We start from the raw sequence: 15,727 nt of genomic DNA on the forward strand, positions 1-15,727 counted from the left end.
GGTTGTATAATGATTCATGTCATACAGTAACAGCATACAGTAACATCTAGGTTGTATAATGATTCTTGGCATACAGTAACATCTAGGTTGTGTAATGATTCTTGGCATACAGTAACATCTAGGTTGTATAATAATTCATGGCATACAGTAACATCTAGGTTGTGTAATGATTCTTGGCATACTCTAACATCTAGGGTGTGGAATGACTTGTGGCATACAGTAACATCTAGGTTGTATAATGATTCATGTCATACAGTAAGATCTAGGTTGTGTAATGATTCTTGGCATACAGTAACATCTAGGTTGTGGAATGACTTGTGGCATACAGTAACATCTAGGGTGTGTAATGATTCTTGGTATACAGTAACATCTAGGTTGTGTAATGACTGGTGGCATACAGTAACATCTAGGGTGTGTAATGATTCTTGGCATACAGTAACATCTAGGTTGTGGAATGACTGGTGGCATACAATAACATCTAGGGTGTGTAATGATTCTTGGCATACAGTGACATCTAGGTTGTGGAATGACTGGTGGCATACAGTAACATCAAGGTTGTGTAATTATTCATGGCATACAGTAACATCTAGGTTGTGTAATGATTCTTGGCATACTGAAACATCTAGGGTGTGTAATGACTTGTGGCATACATTAACGTCTAGGTTGTGTGATGATTCATGGCATACTCTAACATCTAGGGTTTGTAATGACTCGTGGCATACATTAACATCTAGGTTGTATAATGATTCATGGCATACTCTAATATCTAGGTTGTGTAATGACTTGTGGCATACATTAACATCAAGGTTGTGTAATGATTCATGGCATACTGAAACATCTAGGGTGTGTAATGACTGATGGCATACTGAAACATCAAGGTTGTTTAATGATTCTTGGCATACTGAAACATCTAGGTTGTGTAATGATTCTTGGCATACTCTAACATCTAGGGTTTGTAATGACTCGTGGCATACATTAACATCTAGGTTGTATAATGATTCATGGCATACTCTAATATCTAGGTTGTGTAATGACTTGTGGCATACATTAACATCTAGGTTGTGTAATGATTCATGGCATACTGAAACATCTAGGGTGTGTAATGACTGATGGCATACTGAAACATCAAGGTTGTTTAATGATTCTTGGCATACTGAAACATCTAGGTTGTGTAATGATTCTTGGCATACTGAAACATCTAGGTTGTGTAATGATTCTTGGCAACAGTAACATCTAGGTTGTGTAATGACTCTTGGCATACTGAAACATCTAGGGTGTGTAATGATTTTTGGCATACTGAAACATCTAGGGTGTGTAATAACAGATGGCATACAGTAACATCTAGGTTGTGTAATGATTCTTGGCATACTGTAACATCTAGGGGGTATACTTAAGGTATGCATTTGTGCTATGATATATAGTTACACATAAATACATCATGTCTCTAAATATTTTCAGCACAGTTGTGAAAGGTCAAGTGGAAGAAGACATAACCCTTCCTTTTTTTAGAGGAAACCTTTAAACACAGTAAACCTTGACTATGAATGATGACTAATTTGAGAAAAAAAGAGATAGACTTGTGTAAAGAGAACATTGAAACTTAATGCACTGTTTTGCTTGATGTAGTTTTTTAAAATCTTAAATTCTATTATTTTACTTTTTTTGTTTATAAAATTTCCAGGTAATGATTAAAAATTAAATGTACCATTGTGAAGACATGCAAGATACAAAGAAGAGTGGGAAGAAAATTTAGCTTTGTTTTATGCAGTTACCTTTATGGATTTAAATTTAAGCTTGTTATATTTAAATAATTCTTCACCATTGTACAATTGTTTTACAGATTCGTTTCCCAGATGGAAGGTCTGTGAGACAATCATTCTCAGTGTTTGCAACACTTGGAGATGTATGGAACTTTATGTCACATAAGGAACAGATACCACCAAACCCAGATACAATGTGTTTTATCCAGGTAAATCTGCCAGCTTTGAAAAGAAATAAAACCCCAAAGCTTTCAGGCAGAAACTATTTTCATTAACTCTGTATGTTTTTGAATTAGGTATAATGGTGTTTATTGTATCCCACCATGAATGTGGAAAAGGGGCATATAGCACTACCCATGTTTGTCTGTCTGTATTTCATTTCAACTATTTGTACTTCTGTCAGTTTTGGATTTAAGTCAGTTTTGTGAGCATTGTTGGCCTCAGAGTAATGCAACTTTGGGTGTGGATGCATGTTTGTGCGTGCAATACCATCTCACCAAATAGCAGATCAAGTGCTTGGGAATACAGTTCTAAAAGACAATGAAAATCAGATTGTATTAAATGATCTAATGATTAAATGATTAAATGATCATAAACTTTCTTATTATAAAATGGCCAAGATGTCAGCATGCAAACATATTCTATCCAGTAAAATAAAAATGTGAGGAAAATAAATCCCCAGACTGGAAGCATTACTTGCTGTGGTTGAAAACTAAACAATAACAGGTTTATGATGTTATGACATAATACTTTATCCAGCATATCTAACTCTGTAGCACCAGAACTTTATGGTTTACTGGTTCATTTTAATAACCAGTGTTATTTCACCTGATAAAAGTAGTAAATGGAAGTAAATGGCCGCAATCTCTGTATTATATCATGTAACCTTGGCATTTTATCTATAAGTTGCAAGACCTGGTTCCATTTTCACTTAACACTTCATTTTTCTGCCTCGGATTGAAATTTTAAAATCGTTCCTGTTGCACTTTGACCTTGAAAATCGGTAATCTTGCACAAACCTGTTATGAGAGACCACCTGTCATGAGAGATCGATTTTTGTTGGCAGAAGGAGTGGTCTCACAAGACAGGTTTTACTGTACATCATCACTAGAAGGTATGTTTCATGCCACATTGAGGGGTTTTATCTTAAGGGTCAAGGTCATAGCTCAGTATCTTCCATTTCACTTTTGCATTTTAGCTTTAATACAATTTTTTATCAAGCAATAAAACATGGTATACTTTTACATCATCACTAGAAGATGTGTTGCATCCTCCATTGAGGGTCCTTTCTTGAAGGTCAAAGTCACAGCTCAATCTTTGATAATTTTCTATTACCCTCCTGCTCTTTAGTGTTAAAATTCTTTGAGATTAAGTTATGAAACTTGGTATACTTGTATATCATCACTAGAAAGTGTGTTATGTACCACATGTGGGAGGAGGTTCTTGTCTTATCTTCAAGGTCACAGCTTCATTTTTAAAAAAACAATTTACATCATGCTTTCACTTCCAGTCATTAACTCTAACTTTGAAAAAAAGTGGGGGACATGGTATCCATGCTTCTGACTGTCCATCATATAGGTTCCAGAACCTTTAATCCATTTTGATTAAGAAACAAATCTTGTCATATACCAGATTGTGGATCCAATCTTCAAAGACAAGGTCACATTTCAAAAATATATATTTTCATAACATTTTACTTTTTGCTAAATAATTTTTAAGCTGTTTGAGGTTGATGCATGAATCTTTTTGTTTTTGTGTACATCGTCACAAGAAGGTGAGTGACATACTACATTATGGATGCTATCATCAATATCATGGTCATGGTTGAATATTTTGTCTCAGTTCACACTTTTCCTTTGCTATAACCTCAAAGTCATTAGAGATTAAGGATTGAAACTTGTCTTACTTGTTTGTCATTACTAAGGTGTGTAATGTGTCACATCGGGTCATGTTTTAAAAATCAAGCTCAGGACTATATTTTCCATTACACTACCCTTCTGCTCCTTTGCTTTAAAGTCATGTGAGATTAGGAGATGAAACTTGGTATATTTATACATCATCATTTAAAGATGTGTTTCATACCAGATTGGAAGTCCTCTCTTCAAATACATTGCCACATCTCAATATTTTATGTTTCCATCTCACATTTTCATTTGCCCAATCATTTCTAAGTCATTTGAGTTAAGGCATGCAAGATAACATATTTGTGGGATCCTGAGTGGCCAAGTGGTCTAAAGCGCTCTACGTTACGGATCACTGCCATCTCACTTCTGTCTGCGTAGGTTCGAGTCTCGGGTTTGACCAATGTTGGTATGTGAGAAGGTTTGCCAGTAGCTTCTTGAGGGTCGGTGGTTCTTTCTGGGGATTTCCCGGGTTCTTCCTCCATCATTAATACTGGCCGCCATGTATAGCCTATCGTGTGCTGAAAAATGGCGTTAACCTCAACAACAACAATAATATATTTGTATATCATCTCTAGAAGGTGTGTCATGTACAGCATGGGGGGTTTTGTCCTCCAGGTCAAGGTCACCACTCAATATTTTACATTTTTAATTTTATATTTTTTCTGCTTTATAACTTTAAAGTCATTTAAGATTTAAGGATGAAAGTTATTATACTTATTGATTATTACTAGAAACTGTGTCAAGTACCAGATTGTGAGTCCTGTCTTCTGGAGGTGAAACGATTCATCGATTTATCAGTACATAGAGTCGTTTGCTGAAATAATACACGTATCAATATGAGACGCAGTATTGATACAAAACGATGCTTACCATATGCATCTTATTTTAGTCTTCAACAGTCATGAATAATAATTATTAGTTGCCTTGTTATTGTGTAAAATTACAATCCATCTGAAACTGTATTTGCAGTCGTAGGCACTCATGTTTATTAGTAATAATGAAAAAGACTAAGAATACCCACTTGCTGTCTTCAAGTTAACAGAAAGTGACATGGTTCTTAATCTGCCCGCCCCCCCCCCCCCCCCCATTTCATTCTAATTATCTTAACCCAGAAATAGGTTCAGCATATACTATACATTCCAAACTTGTTCCACATGTATAATGAAGTACTCTACTCATCATTTAATAACCACTTTCATGCGAGTTTCTACTTTGGATTGTATCTTGACTGATTTGGTCAGTTGGAAAGCTATGCTACTGATGTGTTGCAAGTTGAAATATGTTACATTTAATTCTCATTTTTTTGGTTATTGCTTGTTCCAGTCCAGGTTCAACAATAACCGCCAATCAGAAATAAGTATAGCTTTTTATCTGCCTGACCAACAGGAAGTACTGGCAGAGCAAGAGGGAGACTTCTTGGGAAAGTCATTAGATATGTCAAGTACTTAAGCAGAGATGCTGTCAGGGTATGCGATTGCACGAATTGTGCAAAATTTTTACAAATTTGCACTCTTGGAGAACAATGAAACGAAGAACTCCTGCAAATTCATTGAAAGTCCCACATAAAAATATGCTCTGCAAAGTATACAATTTTTATTTAACTGCTAGGGATACCTAGAAAACCCTTTATATCTGATATTGGCATGGTTCATTATGGTTTGGTTCAGCAAATATTTGCTGATGATAGTGATGATGATAATAATTTTTAAAGTTGTGAAGTATATCAGATCATTGGAGCTGGGAAAGTGTTAATGGAGATACCAGTGAGTGATTTTGAGCCCAAAATAGTGTTAAGTACAAGTCAGATGTACATGCTGGATGGACAGAAAATAGATGGTATGAACATGTCAGTGGTATTTCAAAATTAAATGTACAAAGGGCAGAATACTGAGCCTAATTAAAATACAGATAATTTAAAAGTATAACATACATGCCAACCATAATCATTATGCTTTTTTTCACTAAATTACGCCTTACGCATCACTGTTTTCAGATTACGCATTTTCGATATATCCCCCTCCCCCAAAAAATGTATAATTTGTTTTCTCATTTTGATTAACATCTCATTAATCCCACAGACAGTATTCCAGAAACGACGACTTCTATGTAACTATGACATAAGAGTACGCTTGTCCGAAGACTTACATGCACTTTCTAACAGTATTATTTTCTTTGTATAGGAGTTGTCCTATTCTAAGAAACATGCTGGTTTCTACTTTTAACTTGTGACCTTATTTCTATTTATAGCAGCTGTATGGCTTTGTTAACAGACTGATTTTCTAACTTACTCTTTGTGTGCAGATTCTTTCTTCTAATTCATATCTGGTACAGAACTTGTCTGTAGGTATTTGGCGCTAAAAGTCAAGTCAGATTTATTTTAGTCAATACATGTGTTAAAGCAAAAATATTTTCCACTGGAGAAAACATTTTTTTTTTTTCATTTGCTTGATAATGCTTTGAATAAACATAAGTTGGCAGAACTGTATGGGATTTTCAGCTGATACTGCATCAGTGATTGGAATTCATAAAGGAGTTGCATTCAATATTTGAAAAATGTCTCCATCATTGTACTTATCAGGTTGTCTCTGTCATATGATGCACCATGCTGCAGGAAAGGCTGCTGATAAATTAGGAGAACTCCTGAAGTATCAAGTTGGCACTCTACCTGAAAATGTACTTCATGTGGACAGAGTTGATTTTTTCATCTTATTTCCCAGCAAAAAGACCCAATACCTGTGATATATAAATTTCCTCCTCTTTGCCAGGTTATGAAAGGAACATTGGTTCATTACCATTCTAATGCTGACTGTGAGAGATTGTTCAGTATTAAAACTGAATTCAGATCCAGGCTCAGTAACCCAGCACTTAGTGCTCTACTGGTGTGCAAAACATTCACAGTCTCAGCTGGTACAAAGAGTTTTGAAATGCAGTATGAGAGTCTATTGCTTTTTAAAGCTCAAAGTGTTATATCTGAAAACTCAAAGCAGTAATTGATGTTAAAAGTCCAGAGAGATAAATAAATCATTTTGTACATATGCTTATTGAATTTTTATCATGTTATATGTGGATTACTCTTTTTCTGTTTGGATTACTCTTTTTGACCACTTGGATTACACTATTTCCTTGCCAGCAGTTGGCATGTATGGTTGAATGCAGTTTTCATTTTTTTTAAAAATTAATCATTTTCACCCTGTGGGTGATTTGCAACAAAACCATATACATGTATTCATATCAAGGTTATGATAAGTTGAATAAAATAAGTGAAAAAAATGCAATTAAGAAGTAGAGGTATTTATTTTAATACCTCTGTCTGCACAAGCATTGATGGACTAAATACCCTTATAAAGCATTATGGAACAGATAAGAAACTACTGAAGTTTATGCTAGTGAAAAATCCTTTCTTGGAGCAGATATATCCAAAAGATAATGTCTGTGATCTCTGGAATATTGTGCATAACAGTCACAAAGATCAGTTTGACAAAATATTCACGGTGACAAAGCTAGCTATATATATGTCCCTTCAGAAAGAATCACAGGACAATATTGATACGAAGAAAAGGAGCAGAGTATGCTCAGAAATAATTAACAGATTAATGCTTATACAACTAGAGGTCACATCTGTCAAAGATGTTGATTTCAGTAGAGCTCTAAGAAAGTGGAGCAGGAAGAAAGAGAGACAGATATTGAAGTTTAGATAAATATTGGCTTATGACTGGTTCTTCCTCCCTCGCTTTTTTTCTTTGATAAATGGGGAGGCCTCCCTTAAGAAAAAATCCTCTCATCATCTCTCCTTAAACTGTACATGGGTAACAAATTTGGAATTTCTCTTTTTATGCAGAGATATTTAACTAGTGAATGAAGGTGATGTTCAAAAAAATGAAATTAGCATAGAATGAACGATGGGGCAGATTTCAAACTGCTCCACTTTATCACTGTGTGTAAGTTTTAAAAAAAAATGTAGAATAGGACTTGGTGTAGTCAATAGTTTTCCTTCTTCACTAATAAATATAAGTACCTGTAGCTGCAGCGGTCTGTTGTATCTGCAGGAAGTAAAATGTGATAGCTTTTGTTTGGTACTCATCCTTATTCCCATGCCCAGATTTGTTCTAGACGAGATTTTCTTTGCACGAGGAAATTGAATTATTTCTTCTGTTTTGAAGATAACATCATAATGTCTTCCAGGTTTAACTGAGACAAAAATTGGTAATAAGATGTTTTCAAATTATTCATGTTGTACAAAACCATCAAGTTCATATGTGTATCGATGTGTAGGAAAAAAGAAAAGAATGGAAGAAGTGGGTGGGGGGACTTATATGTGAGACAAAGGTGTGAACGTAAAAGTTTTCTTGTTGACTACCAGTATATATATCTTGTTATTTTAGATTGGCAAATCAGAGATCACATGCCTAACCCGAACCCCCAGGATTGCCTATAGAGCAACACCATGAGGGTCATGCACTTGTTTTCCCTATTCAGTTTGGTTGGGGGCAGCTTATACATGATTGGGATTGTACATGATATATATAGTAGGTCATTTTCTCAGATACTGTTGCTCACCATTACTCATAGATTCACATAACTTAGTATTAAGATGTGTGAGTCAGTGATTCAAAGTTGACAAAGGTTGGTACCCCAAGAAATGTGAAAGTACTGTATTCACAGTGTGCTCTGCAGCCATGCTGGCTTGGAAGGTTTCCTTATATATCATTACCATAGCTTGATTGCATATTTTGACCATGAGGCATTATTTGTTTAAACCAGAATAATTGTTGCATTATACATTTCAGTTTTGCATCAGATCTTACATTATTTTTCTTTACTTTCTTTTTTAAGCCATTTCCCCACCATGAATTTAATAAAGAAGACATGCATACCAGTCTAGTTGACCTTGGATTGACCCCAACAGGATCACTGGTCCTACAGAGAAAACAGACTGATACTGTAGCTGCCAAGCAGGATTCTCAGCACAGTCCAGAGAATTTTCAGGGTTGGTTCAGTTTTCTGGCTTCTGAATAGATTATGTCTTGGTCATATAATAGCTAACTGTAATCTAGTTTTGTTAATACAACTTGTGTTGATCAGGCTCAGTTTTGTCTGTATCTATGGTTTACTGTCTAGAAAACCTGAGTTCAGGTTCTAATGGTACCTTTTTCTGGTAAAAACGTTACTGAATTATAGCCAATGTTTGACTTTACCTTTTGACCATATATCTTGAACCAGGGTTGTTTCATTTATACCAAATTGGCAGGGGCATCCTTAATCTCTGGACAAATTTATATTTCCAGTTCAAAGAACTGCTATTGTATATCCACTCTTTTCATCACTAATACTTCCTCTTTCATCACGGTAGCTCAGTCTGTAGAGCATCATACTTGTAATCCAAGGTTTGCAGGCATCATGCCTGCAAGGCTAGCTTGGGTTAGATGCCTTTGTTTGTCCTTTAGAAAGGCACATACTCCCATTTCCTTTGCATGATATAGCCAATAAGATGTTAATAATGACATTAAAACTAACCAGACAAAAAGAATAATTAAAACTCTTTCAACTTAATTGGATAAATCTTTCCTGTGGAAAAATAATTAAATGTAATTTTCTTGAGTCTGTCAGGAATCACTTGGTTATTTGAACACTGTTATATTCTTTGGTCCAGATCTTAAAAACTTTGAGTTCTTAAAACCGATCAACATCCAGACAAGATAGGCTTTGCATCTTGTGGGTTGTTATAGAGGTTACCCTTGTCTCAGATGCTTTGTTTAGAAAATATTCTCCTCATTCCGACATGAATTTGGCAAGCTAGATAAATGTTTTTAGTCCAGACAAATGAAAATTCCAAAGAATTGACATCTGTATGTTAGATATTATAAGAGAACACTTATAAATTTTACCATGAAATAATAGAGTTTGAAAAAGAGTTTACCATGAAAAAGTGTTCACTGAAATAATCAGTTGAGAAAAAGCAGATTTCATGATGTTGATTCAAATTTTTAAGTACTAACAACACTTTTCAAATATAAAATGAGTGACATATCAGTTTCATTTACCAATTTTGATCATGATTTTCTTCATGTAAAGTTAAGTAAAGAACTAACATAGAGATAAGGGCAGATGTAATGGAACACAGATTAAATTTGTGAATTTTGAATATTCAAGACTTTATGTGACTCTGAGAGAATGCACCTTGAAAGTTAGTCATAAAAGTATTGATAGATAGATTAGTAAATTGGTAGATGGGTAGGCAACCTTGTAAATTCTATGATTGTTACAAGTACTAACTTTTGTCACAGTTCATTGCAGTGAATGTTACTACATATTCTTGTTGCAAATTCTTACCTCCCTTGACCACAGGCAAATTTATCATTTACACTAGATGCGGCATCAGATGAATCAGTGGAGGATAAAAGTACTGAACTTGAAAGAATGGGCCTTCCATCTCAGTTTGGTAGATCTCGTCGAGGCATGAACCCACCTACACAGCCATCTCACCACTGGGGCAGGGGACATAGTCTGGGAGATGAAGGTGTGCTATGAAATGCATATGACATGTGCTTAGCAAGGGTAGATGAGTAAAATGTTCTCCAGTCTGTAGTATTAAAAGCAAATAGTTAAAATGTCTGCAAAGATAAATGATTGACATATACTGTTTTAGTCTTTTTCTTTAAACATCAATCCCTAGAATCTTTCATTTTGTGGGAGGAGATACTCCTGTAAACTTTAAATAACAATCACACCCTAAACTGCAGTTTTTTGTTGTAGGGTTTAATACCATTTTTCATCACAAGATATGCTATACATGGTGGCCAGTATAACTGGTGGAAGAACAGCCCTGGAAAATCCCGGAAAGAACCATCATCCAAAGAGAAGCTACTGGCAGGCTTTCTCACTTCCCACATTAGCCAAGCCTGAGACTCAAACCCATGCAGACAGAGGTGAGATGGCAGTGATCCAGAATGGTGAGCACTGTAGACCACTTGGCCACATGAGGCCCCCTGGACTGCAGTAAATATTTCTGCATCTTTTTTAGGGCTTGCAAGATGTTCTACAGTATATATACATATACAGTGGAACCCCACAATAACGTGATAATTGGGGTCCAAAAAATTGGATTGCATTAATAGCAGGGTTTTACAGTATTTTACTTTTTTGAGAGAACAACTCATTGGCACATGCCATGTATTCATGTCTATTGTATATGATGAATAGGGTATCAACACGGTTTACTATCTTGCCATCGTGGCATGCAGTTCATCCATAATGCATGTAACTCCATTGAGAAATTGCACACAGATTTTCAATATTCAGTAATTTTGTCCAAGATCATTAATTCCATTGCAAAAATTGCTTACATATTTAAACTATTCAATAATTTTGTCACAGATCATTGTGTGACTGAAATCAGTGGGAAAAATTAACAGCAAAATTTTAGGTTTAGAAAGATGAAGCATGTGTAGGGTTGATTATGTTCTAGGATCTATGAACGGTGTCTGTACAAATTTCATACTGCTAAAATTTTCTCATATGCATTTCTGTGTACATTTATCCATTGTAAATTTCCAATAATTAACGCTTGTACGCCTATTTGTTTGAACGACTGCAGCAAGAATAGTTAACAATCAACACATGCTTTCAGCGTGCATGTAACTGTTCAGATTTTGTGAATATCAAAAGAAATGTGTGAAAACTACTATACTAATCATTGCGTAAAGTGCAGAGAATGACTTTCGTTTGTGAACTTGATTTTCCATATCGGTAAAATAATGTTTTAAAAAATAGGAAATCAATAATGAGTTCATAAGCAAACACCATACACATGTAAAACCCGAGAACTAAGTACAGTAGGCCTTCAATGGTCGCGAGTCACTTTTGCAATTTTTTAAAAGCTGAACACATGTACAATTTCATACCCTTTCAATTTCCAGCTAATGAAGTGGATATTATTTACTGGTCGACTGATTGCGTCAAATAAAACCGCCAAGCCCAGCAAACATGTTGGTGCTTTCATTGTTTGATGTTTATTAAATTGTGAGAATCATTTATCAACCACCGCATTGTCCGCTACTTGGTTTTGTATGCAGTTAAAGAAGAAACACATGTTGGCTATTGTTTGAGCAACGATCGTATACAGAATTAATAGAAGACAATCACAAAGACGACTTACTGGCTTTACTCATGGATCAGTAATAAGTAAAATTTCCGATAATGTTTATTTTGGCATAACACTTCAAGAACCTGGTGAAATTGTTAAATTTCAGAAGCTATGCCACGATCGTATTATATTAAAATTCTTATGCGAAGTCTTCCCCAAAGTGATAATAAACGTTTTACGCACTATTTCTTGTACCGAAATTTTTTTTCCCTATTCGAGAAAAATAACATACATGTATTTAAAATTTCAGGAACCACACCAAGATTGTATTATATTTGAATTCATACATGATCTCTTCCCCAAAATGATAATACATTTTTTTATACACTATTTCAGGTACTTTGAACAAAAAATATTTTTTCATGTGCAAATGAATATACAAAATTTCGGGAGCCATGCCACAACTGCGTTATATCCGAATTCGCGTTATCACAGGGCACGTTATGGCAGGTCACATTGTGTGTGTGTGTGTGTGTGTGTGTATATATATATATATATATATATATATATATATATATATATATACACACACATACTGTTTCAGTGACCTAAGTGGTTAGAGCATCTGCCTTGGATGCAGGAGTTTGCGGGTTCAAATCCTGTATGGGTCATACCAGAGAGTTATAAAAATGGTATTTGCTGGATGCTCAGTACTAACAGCTGCCTTGCTTGGTGCTCAGCATTAAAAGGTTGGTTTTAGGACTGGTTGGACTGATGTCAGGATAATGTGACTGGGTGGGACATGATGCTACATGTCTGTGACATGTAGCCACAGTGCTAGACATATATACAAACTGCCACACTTCGGACATCTTTGCGATATGACTGAAAAACTGAAAAATTCTTATAGCTATGTAAAATGTCCAAATCACACACACACACACACACTATATATATATATATATATATATATATATATATATATATATATATATATATATTAAGGTATTGTGTTATTGCAATAAATCGAAATGTATGGTTTCCCCACAGATTGTGGGCTGGCAGAGCTTTTCCCTGCCACTTGCAGAATTCCACAAGGATATATAAGCACTTGTCAGTATCTGTTGGAGGACCTGGTTGGGTTTCAGAGGGTCACATCTAGATATTTAAAAATCAGCAGTTTTAGTTTCAAACATTTGTCTAAACATCTTATTTGCATGCAGATAATACTTTCCATGCTTTTTTGAGGTTGTGTTTTTTGCAAACCTTTTAATAAATAATAAATATGGTTTGCAGATGGTAAGTCCTGCAGGATTTACTCATTTGTGTACATTTCATGGCCTGCATGATTGCTTCAGCATACCTTGTGTCTTTGCCTTGCTATGAAACCAGATCTGAATCAACCTACATAGCACTTCTTAGAAAGCTAAAAGAACTCAAACCACATTGGAATCCTCAAAAAGTCTTTATCAATTTTGAGAGAGCAGCAATAAATGCATTCAGTGCATCCAGAGAAACATTTAAGAATTGGGTTTTGTGTCTAACTACAAGAGTGATTCCCAGTTTGCAATGAACTTTCGGATGCTGGTAGCTTTAGCATATGTACCCAGCCATGATAAGGTGCATATGTATGAAGAGCTAATTGACCTAGATTCTCTCCCAGACAGTGAACCTCTTCTCAACTACTTTGAAGAAACCTTCATTGGAAGAAAACAAGGTTGTAGAGCCAGAGTTGGTGCTCTATTCCTAGTCAAGATGTGATGTTCATTTGCATCAACAACTCATTGAAAGGATGGTACAATGTTTGTAAGATCTGTCCAAAGTGTTTGACTATCGAGATTAGTTGTTAAGTTACAGAAGGAACAGAAAACAATCATAATTCAGTTAGAAGAGGCACTTGCAGGTAAAGCTCCTCAGCTAACAAAAAAGAAAAACAGCGATCTTGGTCATTATGGATTATGAAAATTGTTCGTCATTGGACTACTTACAAGTAGTGACAAAATAACTTTATTGGTTTTAACATTAAGTTTCTGAAATTGAACAATACTTACTTGTTAGCTGATGTTTTGTAATTGAACTAATTACACATATTTGCAGGTAGTAATGTTTATTTTGTATTATTGAAATCCAAATAATGCTTTATTATTACAATGCTGCATTGTATATCATTTTTATCACTAATAAAGCATTTTTGTACACCTTTTTAGTTAAACTTAATATTTCTTTATAGCAAATAAGTTAATCTTTGGCCCCAAACTATCTGTTCCAAATTGTCCAGCTAAACATGGTTGGCCCTGAGTAGTCTATTGTGTCCACTCCAAATTGTCCTGTTCCAAATTGCCTTAGCACCATCCTATGACCTTGTGGTTGAGGTCACAGTTATAAAAATTTTGCATTACACTTTTGTTGTTGTAGGGTTTAATGCCATTTTTCAGCACACGATAGGCTATACATGGCGGCCAGTGTTAATGGTGGAGGAAGAACCCAGGAAATCCCTGGAAAGAACCACCGACCCTCGAGAAGCTACTGGCAAGCTTTCTCACATACCCACATTGGCCAAATCCAAGACTCGATCCCACACAGACAGAGGTGAGATGGCAGTGATCCATAGCAGAGAGCACTTTAGACAACTCGGCCACTCTGGGCCCCCATTACACTTTTGTCCAAATTCGTTTACACTTAATTATATTCCCTAAACCCCTTATAGGTTTTCTTCATCTTTGGCATCTTTATGAAGCTGAGACCATTCATATGGTGACATGCACACTTCCACCATTGATCTTTGTTTCAAGGTCACAGTAATAGATTATGTGCTTTAAGGTTTTGGTCAGTGCTGGTTCAGTCACCATGGTTACCATTTTGAAAATCTTATAGTACTCCTCCTAAACAGAAAGTTATATCAACATGGGGTTTTCACCATATTAATGTTATCCTATGCCTACATGAAAATGATGCCAATCTGTCTCCAGTATGGTCACTTTGGCAGCCATCTTTAAAATCTGGTTATTACTGCTCTTTCTGAATGGATAATCATATCAAGATGGTGTTTTCATCAAAAGATTTCCTATGATGAAAATGGTGATATTCTGACTGCCAAAATAGCAGTCATGGTAACCATTTTGAAATTTTTTTTAAAGCTATTGCTTCTGAACATTATGTCATATCAACATGGAGTTTTCACCTAAAGACTTCTTACAATACAGTGTGACCCCACTATAGCATATTCCATTTGGGAACGAGATCACATATGAATAATACAAGAGGATCGTGGCATGGCTCCTGAAATTTTATATGTATTTTTCTCATACACCAAAAAATAGTTTTTTCTTAAAATTACGAAAAAATGCGATTTTGTTTTTTCCTTATTGGCAGCAAAATATACCATCTGGCAATTTTCTTGTTGTTGGCAACCTTGTTGGCTGTTTAAACTTGTATATACAACCATTGGTTTGGAGTGGAGAAATTAAGAGGCCCCATGAAAGGAAGCCACAAACTAGATATCAAATGCACTGAAATTTATTTATTTTTACACAAACAAATTCATTGTCCATATTGACAAACCATCTTAATAGTGCATTGTTATATCATAATCCACATATCTTAACATCTAGCATGCATACTGTATGCTTTGAGATATCTGCATATTTTGGTTGACATTTCTGGTAGCAGAAATCAACCAGACAAGGCATTATTTCAATCTTTTGTCAGATTTTTAGCCACTCACTAGTAATTAATATATTTACAAAGACTGACATTTGTATATAGATGGTAAGTAAAATTGCTCTTCTATTCACTCAGAATTAAATCCTTCAGAACACAGTTTTTCTGTAATAATCCCTGTCATCAGACCAGAACACTTGCATCTCTATTGTCCGTTGACCCTCATTACATTTCTGACACGTGTGGAAGGCAGCATCACTCTACTACCACTAATGTAAAAAAAAAGAGAGATCTTACTTGTTGATCTTTTCAGTAGGGAG

General features: G+C 35.3%; 1 protein-coding gene across 3 annotated transcripts in view; it reads left to right on the forward strand.

Annotated features, from left to right (window-relative positions):
* Nucleotides 1–15,727, forward strand: part of LOC149776313 (uncharacterized) — a 124,489-nt gene that overhangs the window by 19,160 nt on the left and 89,602 nt on the right. For all 3 annotated transcript variants that reach the window (XM_089942796.1, XM_089942795.1, XM_089942797.1), the window contains exons 6-8: nt 1,841–1,969; nt 8,498–8,651; nt 10,032–10,181. In XM_089942796.1, coding sequence (XP_089798922.1) covers nt 1,841–1,969; nt 8,498–8,651; nt 10,032–10,181 — 433 coding nt within the window. The remainder of the gene's footprint in view (nt 1–1,840; nt 1,970–8,497; nt 8,652–10,031; nt 10,182–15,727) is intronic.

Source organism: Sinohyriopsis cumingii, chromosome 18 (genome assembly GCF_028554795.1).
Source record: "Sinohyriopsis cumingii isolate HCF-2022 chromosome 18, ASM2855479v2, whole genome shotgun sequence".
In the NCBI taxonomy this organism is placed as follows: Eukaryota; Metazoa; Mollusca; class Bivalvia; order Unionida; family Unionidae; genus Sinohyriopsis; species Sinohyriopsis cumingii.